This window comes from Pyrus communis, chromosome 17, assembly GCF_963583255.1.
Source record: "Pyrus communis chromosome 17, drPyrComm1.1, whole genome shotgun sequence".
Classification (NCBI taxonomy): Eukaryota; Viridiplantae; Streptophyta; class Magnoliopsida; order Rosales; family Rosaceae; genus Pyrus; species Pyrus communis.
This window is the reverse complement of record NC_084819.1, coordinates 4,622,503-4,642,655: the sequence shown is the minus strand read 5'-3', so window position 1 is coordinate 4,642,655 and position 20,153 is coordinate 4,622,503. Positions and strand designations below refer to the sequence as shown.

Below are 20,153 nucleotides of genomic sequence, written 5' to 3'. Positions count from 1 at the left end.
GAAAATCAGGGTGCGTTTTACCCTAAAAGGATCTAAAGAACCTACTCACAATACGATACTTCACCTAGTAAGGGACATGTGACCCCTGACAAGTCCCATGTGATCAAATATGACCCCTGACAAGTCCCATGTGATCAAATATAGTATAAATTATATATCATATTTGGAATCATGCTGGACAGTTTTTGTTTCAATTATCTACGTAGATGAATGATCCGAGCTTTAATCTTATGCACTCTGAAAAACTTATTTCTATTTTTTGGTTCCATTGTTAGGTTCGACTAGAAGATACCGACTGGTCATTCCCTGTTCAAATTGTAAAGGAGGATACCATTTATCTTGTTTTGAGAAAGCATGATGGTACTCGGAGATTTTTGAGAACAGAGATTCGGGGCTATGAAGAAGGTTCGCGTTTCATCGTTGTATTCCGCCTCGGATCAACCCGTGGTCCCATCAGGTACTTATACCATGTTTTTGTTATATGCTGGTAAATATTAAATATATATAATATTATATAATATATATATACACACACACATATAATGTGGGGCCTATTCCGAAATGGATTTTAACGATCTGAACCATCTATTTTTTAGAACATCATTTATAGATCATCTTCGCAAAAAATTAGACAAATTCAAAACCATTAAAACAGTCATTTGTAGTGAAGAAAATGGACGAATACCGTTCTATAAAGAATTATTGCATACAAAAGAAATATGGTTTCAGATTTGGGTGATTTTTGTTAGATATGATCTTTGAGGGAAGACCTAAAAGACGGTTGAGATCGTTGAAATACATTGTGAAGTGGGCCCACAAAAATGTGTCGGAAGTTGTGTAAAAAAAGTGGTGCCATATCCCCCGCCATATATTCTCTTTGCATATGTATATTCTCTTATCGATGAAATATGGTGTGTATTAAAGAACAGACATGTATGTATATTACTATATTGTCAAATATTGGCTAAAAGGCTATCGATCGATGAAATATTGATCTTTACGATCGTCAAATGGTCAAACAGGATTTGTCTGATCCTCTGTAGGGATGGTTGTTTGAATGGGATTTACAAGCTAGACTATTCTCATTATTGACCCACATTGTGGAATGCCGAATACCCCTACCAATGATCCCTTTCAACAATTAATCTGTTTTGATCACTCTTAAGGAGGTTAACATGCATACGTGCACATTGATACACACACCTGTTAACCGACCGGGCCTCTCTGCAATATGATCAAGTGATTCGAACTTTAGTTTTTAGATCCCCAGTGGGGGATAAGCCCCTGCAAAAACTTCTATGAATCGAAAATTGTTTACTATTTGATCATCGTAATAAAATGTCGTAGTGTTATCACACACGTTTTACTCATTTATTTGTTGTGTTGTAGTTAGATGGCTAAATGATTTGCAATTTTGTTGAATTTTTAATCGCAGTGATGGTTGGGCCCACTTGAGATCTGTTTTAATCAATAGTAAAAGGGCATCCCTTATAAGAAATGGGCCATGTGTGTGTAGTGTGTGTATAATATATATATATATATATATATATATAATATTATATATATATGAGAGTTTTATAGGTGACTAACCTATTAAAGCTTCATTTGAGCAGAATTGAGAACAGGACAGTCAGCAAAACAATTAGAATTCGCCAGTCTGCTTTTGGTGAGGATGCCTGGATTCGCCTAGCACCTCTTTCAACAACGAATTTTTCTTGGGAAGACCCTTATGGCCAAAAAATCATAGAAGCTGAGGTTGACAGTGCTAGCAATGGGCCTTGGGAACTTGATTTGGAAAGGACTGGGATATGTTATGCAGATGAGGGACTTGGATTACAATTTCATGTTATGGAAGTTGGTGATATCAAGGTAGCTAGGTTCACAGACACAACAACTTCGGGGACAAATTTGGATTTGCAAATTGCTGGAAATTGGGGGCATTCTCATATGCAAAACACCAATCAAAGTAATAGTGCCTCACCTGTTGAGCTTATAATTGAGTTTGGAGTTGTAGGGATCTCTATTGTTGACCATAGACCAAAAGAGGTCTCCTACTTTTATTTTGAGAGAGTCTTCGTATCATATTCGACCGGTTATGATGGTGGTACAACAGCCAGGTGAGAGCATAACCTTCTTATACTCCTCTAGCATTTTCTTATGGATGTCTTTCAGCTGTAATGTTATGTGAAGTTCTGAAATTTCGACTTTTCTTATCACTTATGTTATCCTATAGATTGAGCTATTAATGACATTAAAGAGGACTAGTGATTTGTAATCACCTCACTTATGAAACCGTTAAAAACATACTAGAAATATGAAGCATTGTTTCATTTGCATGCCTAAAAGAGTCATGTGATTTGCATATTGGTAGTAGTGTAATGACTATTAAATAGAATTAAAACAACTAAATGTTAATTGAATTGTGGCTGTAAAGGTGGTGTCGTAAGTATGGAAGTTTGAATTAAAAACCGAAAATAAGTTTTCATTCAAATTTACAGCAAACCAAGTTCTAGTGTTTATATTCAATAAAGTTATTGTAGAGTATCGTGGTCCATGAAACAACTTTTGCTTCTTAATCTTCTGTCAAGAGACTCAGAACCCAAGTTCTTTTAAGCTAAACACTTGTTTTAACTTTACAGAACTCTCTGCATATGCGACTGTCATTTGTTTGATTCTTTTCTGTGTCCAATTTTTGATCCTTCGAACTCCGTGTTTTCAGATCCATCCTCACTCCAATATAGCTTTTCTTATTAAATAATATGCTTTACACACCAAACGTTTGTGTTTCACTCTTCTAGGTTCAAGCTCATATTGGGTCTTCTGCAGCTGGACAACCAGCTCCCTCTAACATTGATGCCAGTGCTGTTGGCTCCAGAAATGAACTCTGACATGCATTATCCAGTGTTCAAAATGACTATTACAGTGCGCAAGGAAAATAGTGATGGCGTACAGGTGTACCCTTATGTTTATATACGGGTAATGCCTTTTTACACGATGCCTAAAATGTTTGTTATCAATTGTAACAGTGAGAAGTAACTAAGCTCTGACCCAAATTTTTGCGATGACATGATAGGTAACCGATAAGTGTTGGAGGCTTAATATTCATGAACCAATAATTTGGGCTTTGGTGGATTTCTACAATAATCTACAGTTGGATCGTTTGCCTAAAAGTTCTAGTGTCACAGAAGTTGATCCAGAAATACGCATTGAGTAAGTATGACAACTTCTGCTTGTGTGCAGAAACTGCAATTCAGTGGATTTGCAGCAATATAGTTATGAGCGCTGAAGAGAACTGTTTTTCCTTCACCAAACAAAAAAAGAAATTGTAATGGGGAAAAAAATTGACCACCACTGCTTTGTCCTTATTTGGTGGTTAAGTTCATATGCTAAGGCATTGGGCCTTCTTTTTATTAATCAAAATTGGTTCATATGTCATTTGATATAGCATTCATTCCGTTTCCTTTTCTTTTAATATTAGCCATATGATTTAGAAAGATATAAGTATACAACTAAACATCGATACCCTTCTAGTTCCATTCCCCGAGACCCATTGGGTGCCCCTCCCTCCCTCCCTCCATGTTCCCGTTGTATTATCACCCAAATATTTGTTAACTGTCTGAGCACAGCCTATTCTTTTTGCAATTACCTCCCTCCCTCCATGTTCCCGTTGTATTATCACCCAAATATTTGTTACCTGTCTGAGCACAGCCAATTCTTTTTGCAATTACATATAGGATTTGTTGTATTATCACCCACATGAGTTGTGAACTATCAGGAATAATTTTTTGTGATTTAATTTTGGGATAATAGTTCTATTTCCTTACTCTCTTTTTTTCTGTTTTTCTTTCCTTCTCTTTCCAGCCTAATAGATGTTTCAGAAGTTAGGCTGAAGGTGTCATTGGAAACAGCACCAGCCCAAAGACCTCATGGGGTTCTAGGAGTGTGGAGCCCCATACTATCAGCTGTCGGAAATGCATTCAAGATTCAGGTGAGTCTGGGTGGTTCTCTATTCAGATGCTATGATTTGCTCTCCAGTTTCTCAAACTTGTAAACAGTCTTCATGTGTAAACGACAGAACATGTTTCCAATCCATCATAATATTGAGGTGAGGCTATAGTCATTACAGTAATATGTCGTTGCTGCAGGTGCATTTGAGAAGGGTGATGCACAAAGACAGATTCATGCGGAAGAGTTCCATTGCTTCTGCCATTGGTAACCGTATTTGGAGAGATCTGATCCATAATCCTCTACATTTGATATTTTCAGTCGATGTACTTGGTATGACAAGTTCAACATTGGCTTCTCTTAGTAATGGGTTTGCTGAGCTGTCGACTGATGGACAATTTCTGCAACTGCGTTCAAAGCAGGTAATGTTTTCATATTAACCAAGAAATAAAAATTAGTAATGCAATGTTATGATGAAAGGCTGTTTTTGAAATGGTTTCAGGTGACGTCAAGGAGAATAACTGGGGTGGGTGATGGAATTATGCAAGGTACAGAAGCACTTGTGCAAGGTGTTGCCTTTGGAGTGTCTGGAGTGCTGAAAAAGCCTGTAGAGAGCGCAAGACAGAATGGTGTTTTAGGACTAGTTCATGGGCTTGGGCGTGCTTTTCTAGGAGTGATAGTACAACCAGTCAGTGGGGCATTGGACTTCTTCTCCTTGACTGTTGATGGAATTGGAGCAAGTTGTTCCAAATGCTTAGAGGTTTTCAATAGCAAGACAACCTTTCAGAGAATTAGAAATCCCCGAGCAATCCATGCTGATGCTGTACTTAGAGAGTATTGTGAGAGAGAAGCTGTTGGGCAGGTAATTTGTTACTTCTTAACTATAGTGATCAAATAAACTATTTACTTTGGTTTTCCTGGGAGTGTGAGTGAATAGGATACGGGATGCATAAGGAGGAGATGGTAAAAAATTCAGTATTGTGATTTTAAGTCTTTCACTTCAATTGGCACATTGCTGAGATGCTTGAAATACATGTATCAAAGATTCAAATACGAATCAAAAGTATTTGTTAGTTATTAGCCTTTTACTGCAACTGTTTGCGAGTCTTGGGTAATTTTGTTTGACACTGTCACACTGCTCCACCAAAAAGAAGTCGCTATTATCTTAATGTACAAGTCCTATTTATTTTTACTTTCTTTGTTTCTTTTCGGCAGATGATTTTATACCTTGCTGAAGCACATCGGCACTTTGGTTGTACTGAACTATTCAAGGAACCATCAAAGTTTGCTTGGTCTGATTATTATGAAGATCATTTTGTTGTGCCTTACCAACGGATTGTTTTAGTTACAAATAAGCGAGTCATGCTGCTTCAGGTTAGTCAAGTGGTCTTGCAATGGCCTATAGGTTTTTCTGTTGTATGTGCCCAATGTTTTTGTCTGCTTGACATTCAATCTTCTTTCTTTGCTTTCTAGTGTTTGGCTCCAGACAAAATGGATAAGAAACCTTGCAAGATCATGTGGGATGTACCTTGGGAAGAGCTCATGGCTGTGGAGTTGGCAAAAGCAGGCTGCAATCAACCATCTCACTTGATCCTCCACCTCAAAAATTTTAGAAGATCAGAAAATTTTGTCCAGGTGATAAAGTGCAGTGTTGAAGAAATTGAGGGAAATGAACCCCAAGCTGTTAGGATCTGTTCCGTAGTACGGAAGATGTGGAAAGCATCTCAGTCGGACATGAACTGCCTAATTCTGAAGGTTAATACTGTACATAAAGATTCGTTCTTTTAAGAGGTAACATATACACAATTCTAATATGGTTCACCATTCCCAGGTTCCATCAAGCCAGCGACATGTGTATTTTTCTGGGTCTGAAGCTGATGGGAGAGAGCACCGTATACCGACCAAGGCAATTACTAGGCTGAGAGACATCACATCATACAATTCTGCATTGGATGGTAGATTTGTTAAACACAGTATTAACTTTTCGAAGATTTGGAGCAGCGAACAAGAATCCAGAAGTCGATGCACGTTGTGCAGAAAACAGGTGATTTACTGTTCACGTTGCTTACCTTGTTTCCATTTTTAGTACTTTCTTGTTATCTGGTCAAGATTTGGCACCTTATGGTTTTGCAGTCTAAGATGAATCATTGTTTTATATAATTAGGTTCCTGAAGATGGTGTAATATGTAGCATTTGGAGACCCATCTGTCCAGACGGGTAATTATTATCGATTTTCTACTTTCTATTTTTCCTGATAACATTAATGTTCATTGCATTTTATATTTTTTTTGTCTCGGACTACAAATGCATCTTTCTATGTATCAGTCAAAGAGCCTACTTAGTTTGGAGTAGGACTGTTCATGTGAATGCTCTGTAGCAACAGTTAGAGCGCTGTTTCTGTTTTTAGCTAGGATACTTTTAAAAGCTATTTGTTATTGAACTTCATGAAGTTCAAGAAGCTCCGTCACATTCTTGCTCAACCTAAGGGGACCAACTGGCATGTTGAAAAGTGCTGTTCCTAGACGTTTCTCTAGCTGAGCTAAAGCTATGGTATATCACCGGTTTAATGCCCCACCCCGAGGGCTCCATCCGAATCTTCCCCAATTAAAGGAGAAAAATCAGGAAAAGACGAAAATGGCCATATGTGGTTCTCTTTAGCCTTTAATATATGTGATTTACGAAAATGAAAAACATGTCTCAAGTGTTTGTGTTAAGATGATCCTTTACCCCGTATTCTAAAGAAAGTAGAACCGTGTTTCATATGCTAGTTCAACATTTCAGTCTCCTGAAATTATGCATTTCACCACCAGATGCTACTAGTTGTCATTGGGAAAATTGATGAGTGGTTTTATTTTCTTCAGCTATGTCTCGATTGGTGATATTGCTCGCATTGGCAGCCATCCTCCAAACGTTGCTGCTGTTTATCGCAAGATTGATAGATTGTTTGCACTTCCGGTTGGTTATGACCTGGTAAGAATTTATAATCACTAATAGAGTTATAACCTAGTTAGGATAGTCTGTGAGGATTAATAGAACTTTTGAGGTCGTATTTTTGTGTGTGTTATATCTGTGGTTTGCCTTAATAGCATCTCTCTCATTGTACTGAAAAACTTCCTTCATACAAATTGTAGCTATTGATGGTCAACTTAATCATCATCAGGAGAAAGTTGTATGTTTTCTTTTCATATGTCAGGCATATCACGTGTGGAATAGTCTAGAGCGTTTCATTTCTCACATAATAACGATTGGAACGAAAGTAGGGGATTTTGGAAATTTTCATCATAAACCATTCACTCATTTTCAAACTTGTTTTAAACTTCTAATCGTGAACTGGATCATGGTTAAGTTTGCTCAATATAATCTATCACCCCGGTCAGCGCGGCCTGCCTTAATTACATTCGATATTGAACCATGATGAGTCCTGTTTCGCTTGAAGTTTTATATGATGGCTCTTTTTTGTCATATATTAATGACCTTTCTACGGTCATCTATTATATAATGGTTAACATATACGTGCATATGCAGGTATGGAGGAACTGCACGGATGACTATGCAGCACCGGTATCGATTTGGCATCCTCGGGCTCCGGAGGGATATGTGTCTCCCGGATGCATTGCTATGGCTGGTTTTAGGGAGCCGGAACTTGACAAAGTGTATTGCGTGTCCGAGTCACTTGCTGAAGAGACGGAATTCGAAGCGCAAAAGGTTTGGTCTGCTCCAGATTCTTACCCGTGGGCGTGTCACATTTATCAAGTCCAAAGCGACGCGCTTCACTTTGTGGCTCTAAGGCAAACCAAGGAAGAATCTGACTGGAAACCTATGAGGATCCTCGACGATCCGCAGCCTCTTTTGCGATCTCTAAAAGAGAACTGAAATGTGTGTTTATATTGTAAGGACCTTTTCCAAAATTTTTCTAGCTAGAAAAGGTCTCTCGTATGCGGTGTTACTGTACAGCATATCGTCTGTCTTGTACAGTGTTACTGTACAGCATATCGTCTCTCGTATAGCGTTGGGTGCAATTTGTTTCACGTTCATCTCTCTGTAAACAATTACCGGTTGATGTCTCGCTCAAGGTGATGATGAATCTCTCTCCTGGGAAGGGAACCGACTATTGTATGATACCGCGATTGGATTCTGGTGGAGTCGAAAGAAATTTTTTCGCTTTAGTCTTTCTGCTTATGAGTCAAGTGACTCAGCAATTCGACCTCTGTAGAAAAACGAATGTGGTAGAATTAACTATGGATTCAGACCTGTCACGTACTTTTTGGTTAAGCCATCATTTGTTCCGTCACAAGCTTTTGCAGGGAGCGATCTCATCTATGAATGTTCAGTCTTTCAAATCGGGTGTGGTAGATTCACCTTCATGCTGAAGCAACTTGGTCGTGAAAGTCAAGTTATCGTCATTAACTAATGGAAAGTGCCAACTCAAATATTTTATGGTTTGTCCAAAGGGTTCAATCAGAAACACTAATTTAAAGAAGGGTATTAATTGTCATAGTATTAGTAGATCCATAAAATTGATATGTTCACTAAAGAATTTTTTAAAGGCAAAATTGGATAAATAATCTATGTGGTCATAAGGTATTCGGAAGATAGTTCCTGTGCTAAAAAAACTTGGAGCAGGTTACTGAGACGTTGCTCCTTCACCTCAACCGGCAATAAATCATCAATCTCGTTGGTGCATCCATATAATTTCCCATAAAAAATTGTTTTAATTAAAGCACGATGATCACTCTACGGCCTAGTCTTCTTGCCATTGCAAATCAAAGCCACAGGTTTAATATATCAAAAAATATCAAAAAACTTGAAAATCAAAATTTATGTTCTTGTCATACTCGAGATGAGGTCTCCTGGTAAACCAAAGGTGTCTGCATTTCATACAGTTAGATAAAGAAAAGGTTTTGTGTGATTACCTGGTGTTTAAGAGTAGCTAAACTCTTTGTATGCATTGGAGACTATGGGATGACTCCATTTGATGGAGGAATTCCAAGCAGACCACACATTAAAGTCTGCCATGAAAAAGCTCCAATGATATAGAGGACTGGAACATTGAGCATGTCCTGCAAAAGGCCAGTCTTTCAAGCCTTTCAATTCTTGCTGTACAATTTTACCCATGTATTAACAGATAGTTAATGGAAAAAATCACTTTTGGACTAAATTTGCTAACGGAGTACACCATAGGAGTTTAAATCTGAGTTTTTTTTAGCACAGTGACTATCTTCCGAATACCTTATCCGATTTGATTTGACCTTAAAAAATAGTTTCTAAGAAACAGCGATGCACATTTAATCTCTACATCTAATTAATAACCTACATCTAATTAATAACCTAGCGATGCACTGTTAATATATAGAATACATCTAATTAATAACCTAACATATTCGTTAGGAAGTTCAACATATTCATTCCTAACGTAAAAGTTCAATTCTTAATATATCTACATTGATATGTTGAATACACCTAATCAATAACCTTGTATATTGGCAAATGACATTTTACCACAGTGGCAGAAAGCAATCAAATGTAAAAGAAAGTTATAAATGTGTAGTTATTATTCGCAGAAATTATAACAAAATAAAAAAAAAATAATAATTGTTTTAGAATGTCTGAAAAAACAATTTGGGGAGAGGTGGGGTATAAATTGGTTTCAAACTCGTCATCTGTAAAATTTAAACATAAAACTTCTTACTAAGAAGTGAAGATGAATACAACTAAATTGTACTACTAAGTGTTTTTAAACGCATAAGCTCTAAGCTTCAATTATCTAATCACAGGGGATGGAGTTTTCATATATTTACTCGAAAAATATTAAATTTCATCAATAGAAGTAACAAGTTATGTTGAAAATATACAAGCTCTCAGCTAGAATTGTTGTAAAATTTTCAATTTACTAGAAGAATATAATTTATAGTAGGTGACTAATCTCACCACGTGTAAGGTTGGAACTCATGTCCTAGCTTCTTGAACTCGAATTCGCTAAGCAACTTCGTCATGAAAATGAAGTTTTATGGAATTAAGTTCTAATCGAATCATTGATTTACCAGAATCTGAGTCGAGATGGCAACTCTCTATCTAGTTTTTTGGTAAATCAACGACCGACTAGAATTTACCTCCAACTTTACCAAAACCAAACAATACATTTCTAATGCATGAAATATATATACAGTAATGACCAAGGTATATATAGTGATCCAAAAGACTATGTATTTAATATTGACCAATGAGGGGTAGATTTAAAATTTAATCTGAATCTACTAATTTATAGAAGAACAGTAATTGTTATAATACTACTAGATCTACGAAATGTATATGTGCGATGCACGTTTAATTTGTACGTTAATATGTTGAATGCACCTAATCAATAACTTAATATATTCATTCCTAATGTAAAAGTTCAATTCCTAATATGCATATGCGCGCATCTCTATGTTGATATGTTGAGTACACCTAATAACCTTATATATTTGCTTATCTACGTTGATATGTTGAATACGCTTAATCAATAATCTTATGTAAAGTTCGATGCACGTTTAATTTGTACGTTAATGTGTTGAATGCACCTAATCAATAACTTAATATATTCATTCCTAATGTAAAAGTTCAATTCCTAATATGCATATGCGCGCATCTCTATGTTGATATGTTGAGTACACCTAATAACCTTATATATTTGCTTATCTACGTTGATATGTTGAATACGCTTAATCAATAATCTTATGTAAAGTTCGATGCACGTTTAATTTGTACGTTAATGTGTTGAATGCACCTAATCAATAACTTAATATATTCATTCCTAATGTAAAAGTTCAATTCCTAATATGCATATGCGCGCATCTCTATGTTGATATGTTGAGTACACCTAATAACCTTATATATTTCTATTTGAAATAGTAAAACCAAGTCTACAGATTTGGGCCCGTGAGGCATTCTATCCTTAGGGCTGGCCTTGAGAATTTGGGGTTCTAGGCGAGCTTTAAAGTGGGCAGTAGAGTTTTCTAAATTCCACCTTTGTACATTGGTATGTACAAAAAAAAAAAATATTCGCTAAATACTTGAAAAAATCTACCTCTACATCAAATATCATTAAAAATTAATATCAAAAGAAGAAAGATATGTAAACATTACTTAAATATTACAAGTCTTTCTTTTTAGACACAAATGTACTAAATAAGTTTATAAATCTAATTTTCAACTAATTCTTTTTCAATTAAAAATGTAGCTAACTGATTCAAAACAAGAAAAGAGCAGATGCATGTGGAATGGAGCACATAAATTATTGAAAGATGAATTCATGTGCTGAAATAAAGAGGGTTTTAATACAAATGGCTGATAAGGTTAATTACAAGGCCTTAGGGCGTTTTTATGGCTGGTAATAGCGTTTGTTTATGTAATTTTCAATTTTAGGTGTTTTTATGTTTATTGTCTTTTTAATTTCTGAATGTAAGTTACAAAATGGTTATAAAAACCATTTCTTGTTTTCTATCCGCTGCGCCCTGCATCAATTGGTTATCAGAGCTTGAGACATTCTTCAGACTGGCACATCATCTCTATTGGTCGTCAATTCTGGTTCAGTTTCCTTTCCTTTTATTTTGAGAGTTATACATCATCGGAAGGCTCAGGGAGTCTAAATTCTAATGCAATAAACTGTGCATCAAACAGAGTTTTGTGTGAACTGATATTGGCAAAACACCACATAGCGTTGGTGCTGCGCAAAGCCAGCATATCATCTGTGTTGCGGGCAAGGTTTCAAGTTCATTAAAAATTACTTAACCATCAAGCCATATATCAGTAGAAAGCCTTTCCAGTCTAGTTTCTAAATCTTCAAGCGGTTTTCCAATCTGTTATTTGTGCAAAACAATATTCTCATTTTACTAAAGCATGTCACTGCTGCCAATAGTTGAGACTAGGTATGTTTTACAAACGGAAATCAAAGAAATGGTTGCTTTGGAATTTTCAGGTGACAACTTCGTAAATCTTGATCTTCCTCCAAAGTTTGATAGTTGTCCAGAAGGTTCTTGTGACATTTGTTGTGGTTTATGTTTTGAGGTTGAAAAACTTCTTAACACTGGATTTGAAACACAAGTTGAACATATGGAATGTACCGACAAAGTTGATTATAATTTTGTCTGTGATGAAGATTTAGAAGTCTATGAGAAGTTTGTTGATTGGTACTATCCACCAATTTATGATGAGTACCATAGTAACATTTTGACTACAAGGGATGAAGACTTCCATGTCCAGTTTCATCAAGAGGTAAAAGTTTCGCATTTGTATCATGATTATGTTTGGGAAGATTTTGTTGCTCATGACATCATGAGAAAACCTTGGAAAAAAATAGTTGGTGAGTTTGATTCTGAGCTTGGATTACTCTTCCAAGCCTATTCATCACTAGAAACTATTTGGAAAAACCATTTCTAAATGTAAGTTACAAAATGGTTATAAAAACCATTTCTTGTTGTAAGATGAAGGAGTTGAACATTTTAGATGGTGAATGAAATATTCAGAGAGATTTCTATCTCATATTTCTACCCTTCTCATGTTTAAGAGTCTGCTGCTTTGTTCTTTCTAGGGCCTACGTTGTAGGCTGGTACTAGAACCAAAGTTTATAGGGGTTTGATGCCTCTCCTCGCACCAAGAGATAATAGACCCTACCTATCAATTCTATTTTTCATTTTATTTCATTTCTATCCGCTGTGCCTTGCATCGCTAACACACTCAATCTGTGAATGGATGATGACATTGATAATCATTAGTTTTTATTTTTTATGTTTCCAACTTAACAATATTTCAAAATAAAACCCTAAAATTGAATCCATAAACGCCTAAAAGATTGAGTTAGAAAAAGCCCTAAAATCTTTCAAATCCTAAATCCTTATAGTAATCATAAACACCTAAAAGACTGAATCTCTAAATCCTTAAAAATTTTCAAATCCTAGATCCCTAGAGGGGGCACAGATTCAAAAATCCTAATTCCATTTATAAACAAGCTTACAAATTAAATTAAAGTAAAAAGAAGAGGAAAGGGAAGCTGGACAAGAAAAGCAGTGACCTGACCTATAAGAGAGGAAGGATATCGCCTACCAGTCGTCACTAAGTCGGACCGATTTGACCGAAAGAAGAGTCGCTAGTCTCACTACCCAGTACGTCAAATTCTAGTTTTTTTTTATTGTTTATTGTTACAAAGTTACTTATTACGTTCAATAAATGAATGAACGGTTGGATTACAAGGACTACATATGACGGCTAAGGAAAATACTAGAATGAATAGGATAGTAATTTCCTTTTAGGTGTAAAACTATAGTTACATGTGGGTGAGAGAAAAGAAACAAATGTACAAAAAAAAGAAAAATTGTGAAAAATTATTATTGCCTATGATTTTATTTTTTTATAACTATTAGATATATATATATATATATATATATATATATCTGTGTGTGTGTGTGTGTGTGTGTGTGTTTTAAGAAAAAAAAATTGGGGGCCTAGGTGGGTGTGTACTTCAGCCGGCCCTGATTTGCCATATGGATAGGATTTTTTGCTTCATCCTATCGTATTGCCAACTCCACTTTTTCAATCAAAGTAGGGTTACGGTAAAATATCGATTGTATTAAAAAATATCTATAGTTAATATTTTAATTTTTATAAAATAGCAAAGTGGAAATTACATAAGTTAACCACAAGCGAAATAATTACCAACTACCGATTAATGAAGCAAAAACAGCTACATATGGAAAATTGCAACATTTACCAAGTTCAAATGTTATTCCAACAATCCAAAAATAAGTTATAGAGGCACCATAAAGTAACATTTCAAAACGAAAGTAAATCAGGAGAAGGTGAACTTTTCTTGCAGTAATACCTAAAAAAATTGCTCTACTGTTATAACTAGGGGGACGCGTTTAAGCTGATCTTCTCAAAACTGTTACTCTTACAGAATATAATACTAGCTTTTAGTTAAAGTTGACCCCATATTCAATTGGTTACACAGAGGTATTGATTGATGTGGTGTAAACACTCATATTCGTTGGCAAAATGATATTTTCTTGTAGTGCCGGTTCTTGTAGTGCCGGTCGGCTAAAATACAACACCACAACTTCCTACATAAACTATGGATATGAAAATTATACCTATTAGATTCATGCTCATTTGCTTCAATGTTTTCTTTCTTCTTTTGCTTATTCACTTTGTATCTCACTTTTGGTAATGACCAAATTTGTAACTGTTGTTTGATACACAGCAAAAACAAAAACAAAACTTGTAAACCGCTGAATCCTGCAATTTTAGTCTTTGGAAGAACCAAAAAGCGATCCATAATTTTTAAGGAAAATTAATGAAAATAGCTTGAAAACTTTGAGTTTTAACGATAAGGACAAAATAAAGGGTAAAATGAATAGTACTAGGATTGACTTTTTAGTGTAAAAATGTGGTTTTTAGTTAAAGTGAACAGTTCCGGGAGTTTTTCGTTAAACTTCCCTAAATTTTATCCGTTTCTCCTTAAGATTGTCTTTCTACAAAAGAAGTAGGATCTGGATTTAAAATCATTGAGACTCGATAGAGAACGTAAGATAGTAATGAGATATTATTTGTTTGATCTATTAGACGGTAGGAATTTAAAAGCATATATTTATAAGAGTATACCCTAGTTAATAAATGACATAGGAGTCATTTTCATCAAATGTAAAAAAATAGACAAACAGGTGTAAAATTCTTAAGGACTGGGAACACCAGCTCAGCTAATGTTACCAAAACCCCAAAAAATTTCTCGTTGATTTGCTCCACCCTATATGCATAGTTAAACAGTTTCCAAATTAATGAATAATTTTAAGAATATCTTTAAACAATGATAAATAAATCCTTAAAAAAAAAAAAAAGTAAAAAGATGATGATGACCAAAATAAAGACTTTAACAAAAAAAAAGCAATTTAGTATTACGATTTAGTGATATTTCTCTTTATTTATAAATGAGAGATCTTAGGTTCGTTTTCATCAAATATGAATTTGAACCATACTATTATTAGCTTATTATAAGGCCAATCATACTCCTATTTAATGTAGATACTATCATTGGTTAAAAAAATAAAAAAACAAATTGAAAAATAAAATGAAGGCTCCGAATATATGACAGAGTTCATTATAAGAGGACCCAACACGTTGTCGTAGATCGTAGTGGCTAAAAGTATATTGCAGAAGCACTTCGACTTCGATCTGGAAAAAGAGAATGTGTTTATTTCTACACCACGCACGTGTCAACACTCGTATGGTGGAAATGTGTCGGCAAAAAATAAAACAATTTTAAAAGAATTGCCCTTTATTAAAGAATATAAAAGGTTCAAAAGGCTTTTTTTTTTTTCATTCAACGATATTTGAATCTAAAATATCTTACTTATAAATGTAGAGAAATATTATCATATCATAGTACTGAATTGACAAAATCTCTAATTCAATTAAGTATATAACTTGTCATCAGTATTACAATTTATTAATTTTTTATTTATTTATTAGTGAAAATTTTAAATTCAACTCGCAGAATAGTGTGTTTGGTCAAATCATTGATGACTCATCGTGTGAGTTAGGTAATTCCTGTAGACCACATATTTTTTTATCATAAAAGCAAAAAAAAAAAAAATTTTGTATCCTTTATTTTTATAATTTCGTTATAATGCTATGTTACGGTCTACTGATATATATATATTTTAAAATTATTGCTAGTCTATAGTGTAACTTAGCACAAGTCCTTCCAATATCGTTGTATTGAAGGAGCATTTCCATTTTTTGTAACTAAGTTTGTTATGGATAATGCAGAGATTTTTCAATTTGTTTAGAATACGAGAACATACGTTATATGTTATTATAAAATAAAGGGATAGTTAAATAAAAAAAAATTCATTCCACTTATATAACATCATAAACTGTAACATCCTATGTTCTGAATGCACTTTAAAATCTCTCTGAATAATGATTTGAGAAATATTTTATTGGAGTGGCATTTAAAAATTTGTTTATTATTTGAACTATATATCCAATGCATTAAATAATTGGCAAAAACGTCAAACGCGATCCAATCCAATCAAATCGATCAAACTTTACAATTTCCTTATTTATAAAGTTTGCCATTACGCGCCACTCCTTCAGTCTCAACGACCTTCGTCATCTTCTTCAACTTTTCGGATCTCTCTCTGTCTCTCTGAAAACCTTTCTCTCTCTAGTATTTCTCTGAAAACCTTTCTCTCTCTAGTATTCAATGGAGGGTCTGATCAAGGGTCTGATCGACGTGGCGATCGGTCACGATGACAACAGGGACGAAGAACCCGGTCCACGGGACCGGGAGGAACAGTCCAGATCCACTTGGGCGCAGGTTAGCTACCACCCCTTGTATTCTTCAAAACAAAACCCTTTTGAATTTCTTAATTTTGATTAAGAGTCAGAGAGTTGAAGTTTGCTGCTGGTGCGTGCTAAAATTCGCAGGTTGTGTCCGGGGAGGAGCAGGATGAGGGTGATCGTGATCGCCCACATGGGTTAAACCAAAATCAATGGAATAGACAGGTTTGGATTGGATTGGACTGGATTGGGGTTTTGGATTATCGCGGTTTGTTTGGTGTGTAATTGATGTGATTTGCTTGTGTGATGTTGCAGGAACAGAGTCATTTGGGGAACACAGGGGGATACAATGTGGATTCGGAACCTTCAAGGAGACCTCACAAGGTGAATTTTGTTTTTCATCATTGTTTTAAATCTCAAGACAACATTTTCTAGAAAAGTAAACATCTGAAGCGTAAGGGAAAAAAAAAAAAAAAAAAAACATATAGACTTCTGCATCGGAAATTCTACGGATATATAATGAGAGGACTTTATTCGTAGTTTCATAATCGGAGAATGCTAGGGAAACCATCTTTTTGAATCGCATTTTGTAAACCATCTGATGTGGCAATAAAGTAAGACTTCGTGATTAAGGCTTGATATGTCCTATTCTCAATGATATCTCAAATGCAGGCTTCGCATGAAGGATATGAAACGAATAATGATGGTGGACAACATGGTTATAACCAAAACTACTCGCGCAGGAAGGTTTGTCTTATTAAAATTATCTGTTTAATTATAATTTAGTGGGGCTATTTTCGTTATATTTGATTATCCATGGTGAAGGACGAAGAGGAAAATCAGGATCGTTGGGAGACTGTCGGCAAGAAGCCTCCAAGGCAACAACCACACAAGGTTTGTTTTCTTTGAGTTTACCAAACATTAAAAAGGTCACCTGAAGATCTTAGTTGCATTTCATATTTGGGGACAGCACTGTCAAAAGTTTGGTCTTTAACTTTTCGATGTTGGGTTATAGTTTGTTTTGTCAATAGATTGGCTTCTTAGCTTAACTTGCTGTTTTTTTAGAAAATTTGGAACCATAACATTGAAACAGTTTGATCAAATACTTGATTTCACAGATTCTGTTTAATCTTATAGAATATCCTTGTAATAAATCAATCTGACGAAGTTAGTTAACCTTGCCTTACTAGTTCTAAGTAACATGAAATGAATTTGTACTGCCACACTATGTAATTCTCACTAGATATAAAAATCAACAGATTCAGATGGGCCAGTGGAATGGATATAAGCGGCCTGCCACTGAGCAAGAATACTCCGATGAGGCTGAAGTAGGTGCTAACATAGAACCTTCTGGAGAAGAGCTTTCTGATCTGTCACAAGCTTGCAATAAACTCTGGGAACTTGATTTAAACCGTCTAGTGCCTGGAAAGGACTATGAAATTGACTGTGGTGGAGGGAAGAAGGTCCACCAACGAGAAGACTTGGCAGAAGCAAGCTTATTTACCTGGCTGAGTGAAGATATATTTCGGAGGCCTACCTTTTCTCGTTTCTGTTCTCTTTTAGATAACTACAACCCAAATGCGGGTTGCAAAGAAGTTATCACATCCGAGGAGAAGCAAGAGCAAGCTGCATTCATAGAAGAAATCAGCAGAACTGCCCCCATTAAATATCTTCACAAGTATCTCTCACGTAAGGGCATTGTATCTGAGAGCTATCAGGAATTCAAAAGAACATTGTCCACTCTCTGGTTTGATCTTTACGGCCGTGGTGGTACATCTGCTTCCTCCTCGGCTTTTGAGCATGTTTTTGTCGGAGAAATTAAACAACGTGGTGAAGAAGAGGTTTCTGGCTTCCACAATTGGCTTCAGGTTGTCTTTTATGACTTATTCTTTGCCTATAACTTTTATTCCTGTCATATCTTATTATGTCAAGATGAATATGATGTTAGTTGACAAACCAGTTGATGACTTTTATTTACCCTTAGAAAATGCTAAGTACCTTTACCATATCTTACCAGTTTTACCTTGAAGAAGCAAAAGGAAGGGTAGACTATCAAGGTTATATTTTTCCCCGTAGACGCGGACAAACTGTAAGTAAATCTATCCTATATTCCGCCTGCAAGGCTACGAGATAGTGGAAACAATAGTATTTGTTTCTTAAATTACTTCCGTACTGTTTCAGCATCGTCTCATCGTTTTCTATTTGTTTTGACAACTGCCTTGCTAGAATCTGAGTCTTTTTACTACTCTGACATTGGAAACTTATGTTTACTAAATGGCAGCCAGACTCTGAAACCCAGTTGCTTACGATCCAGTTCGAGTGGAATGGTGTTTTGAAAGCGGTATCAAGCACATTAGTTGGAGTGAGCCCAGAATTTGAACTTGCATTGTACACCTTGTGTTTCTACATGGGTGGGGAGGACAACCGTATTGAGCTGGGTCCATACCAAGTCAACATCAAATGCTATAGCTTTGGAGAAAGAATTGGGTCTGTGTTTCCCATGGCAGAGTGTTGAAATCAAGGGTAAAAGACTCACTCAGAGGAGTGGTTTCCACACTCCCTTTTCTATCTCTTAATTTTGTCCATTAATTGTCTCTTGAGTTGTATTGTTCGAATGGCTAGAATGGAATAAGGGAATGCATAAGGTCAGAAGACAATAATTTTCTGTTGATTACGTTATTCAATGACCAGGAAATGTATTTTAATTTAGGGATATGATTTTCATTCTTTTTGGGTTCTCACATGCACTCTTTATTTTTTGCCATAGGATTGAATAAATCAAACAGAAATAACGAACAAGGTTAAACATAAGTGTTAAGAGGATAAAAAATTCAAGGGCGAGTGACCAAGAATCCTTGGTAGTGAACAAGATAATGGGAATCCAACCAAATGTTCACTTATATCTCTTCACCTGTAAGTGCCAAATTTTAGATTTGAATCCTATAGGCAAGGAGTTTGATACCAATTTATTCTTTTATGCCTTTGTGTAAATAGACTGTTGTATAAAAAAATAAAATTAGGCCAGCTTTTTTTTTTTTTTTTTTTAAATTTTTTTAGTTTTTATTTTTATTTTCCATTATTTCCTTAAGAATATGATGAAACTAACTTCAGACATGACAGATGCCAATTTTACGGTAGGTTAGTTTGGAATGTTAGAAAGGTTGAGACTGATTTGAAAAGTTGGGGTGTTTTAAGTAGACTTGACATTCGTGTCGTGTTTTCTGTGTTCGTTCGTTTTCATGATATACCCAATATCTTAATGGGTTGTGACACACCTCGACCCGGAATGTCCACTTGGACTCTGAATAAAGATGTGATGGCCGACAGCAAGAGGGTGACGAAGCCATAAAGTGTACTGATGTGGAAAATGTGAGTAAATTTAACCTAAAGGTGCCTAAATGAAAGAGTGCACTTGTGAGCGGGAATGAACCCATTTGACTAGTGATGTTAGAGCATAAGTAAAGTACAATAAAATTAGAATAAGAATTATACCATCGGGAGTAGTCTCCGATATCAGCGTTTGCCAGAAATCTTCGTTGACACAAACATTGCCACTAAATTCTGAGGGGGCGAAAAATAAGGGTGAGTGGGCCTAAAAATAAAGTTTTGTAAAAATCTTTTTAAAACGCAATAACCCCTCACCGTAAAACAAGTATAGTTTCCAAAATATACATACTACGTATAGTAAGAAAATGATTACCGTAGTCTGCAATATTTCAAGAATTCCATAGGTCATAATATTTCTTAAATAGACATCTAACCTCCGGTAATCACATAATCTCGCTTACATAAACATATCATATCGAGTGCTCATCGACATATGTTGACACACAAGTTCATGCAAAGGTATTCTGACATGAACTAACCCGGATGTAATAATGATATATGTTCTA

At 35.5% G+C, this 20,153-nt stretch overlaps 2 protein-coding genes across 2 annotated transcripts in view; both read left to right on the top strand.

The window, feature by feature from the left end:
- Positions 1-8,211, top strand: part of LOC137722422 (uncharacterized) — a 41,249-nt gene extending 33,038 nt beyond the window's left edge. The window contains exons 52-64 of the mRNA XM_068461419.1: positions 276-457; positions 1,614-2,117; positions 2,799-2,976; positions 3,074-3,210; positions 3,862-3,988; positions 4,146-4,367; positions 4,448-4,807; positions 5,161-5,319; positions 5,419-5,700; positions 5,777-5,989; positions 6,110-6,162; positions 6,807-6,915; positions 7,471-8,211. Coding sequence (XP_068317520.1) covers positions 276-457; positions 1,614-2,117; positions 2,799-2,976; positions 3,074-3,210; positions 3,862-3,988; positions 4,146-4,367; positions 4,448-4,807; positions 5,161-5,319; positions 5,419-5,700; positions 5,777-5,989; positions 6,110-6,162; positions 6,807-6,915; positions 7,471-7,818 — 2,874 coding nt within the window. The 3' untranslated portion in view covers positions 7,819-8,211. The remainder of the gene's footprint in view (positions 1-275; positions 458-1,613; positions 2,118-2,798; positions 2,977-3,073; positions 3,211-3,861; positions 3,989-4,145; positions 4,368-4,447; positions 4,808-5,160; positions 5,320-5,418; positions 5,701-5,776; positions 5,990-6,109; positions 6,163-6,806; positions 6,916-7,470) is intronic.
- Positions 8,212-16,066: 7,855 nt separating this feature from the next.
- Positions 16,067-18,987, top strand: LOC137722389 (uncharacterized). The gene is made up of 8 exons (XM_068461380.1): positions 16,067-16,297; positions 16,408-16,485; positions 16,576-16,644; positions 16,933-17,007; positions 17,086-17,154; positions 17,520-18,128; positions 18,278-18,349; positions 18,542-18,987. The coding sequence occupies exons 1-8, from the start codon at positions 16,184-16,186 to the stop codon at positions 18,773-18,775; spliced, it is 1,320 nt and encodes a 439-aa protein (XP_068317481.1). The 5' UTR covers positions 16,067-16,183; the 3' UTR covers positions 18,776-18,987.
- Positions 18,988-20,153: the final 1,166 nt, after the last annotated feature.

Excerpts from the sequence above, each read along its gene's own strand:
- LOC137722389 (XM_068461380.1), top strand. The coding sequence starts at position 16,184 with ATGGAGGGTCTGATCAAGGGTCTGATCGACGTGGCGATCGGTCACGAT. Across the intron at positions 16,486-16,575 it reads AAAATCAATGGAATAGACAG|GAACAGAGTCATTTGGGGAA; the intron begins GTTTGGATTGGA and ends GTGATGTTGCAG. Across the intron at positions 16,645-16,932 it reads CTTCAAGGAGACCTCACAAG|GCTTCGCATGAAGGATATGA; the intron begins GTGAATTTTGTT and ends TCTCAAATGCAG.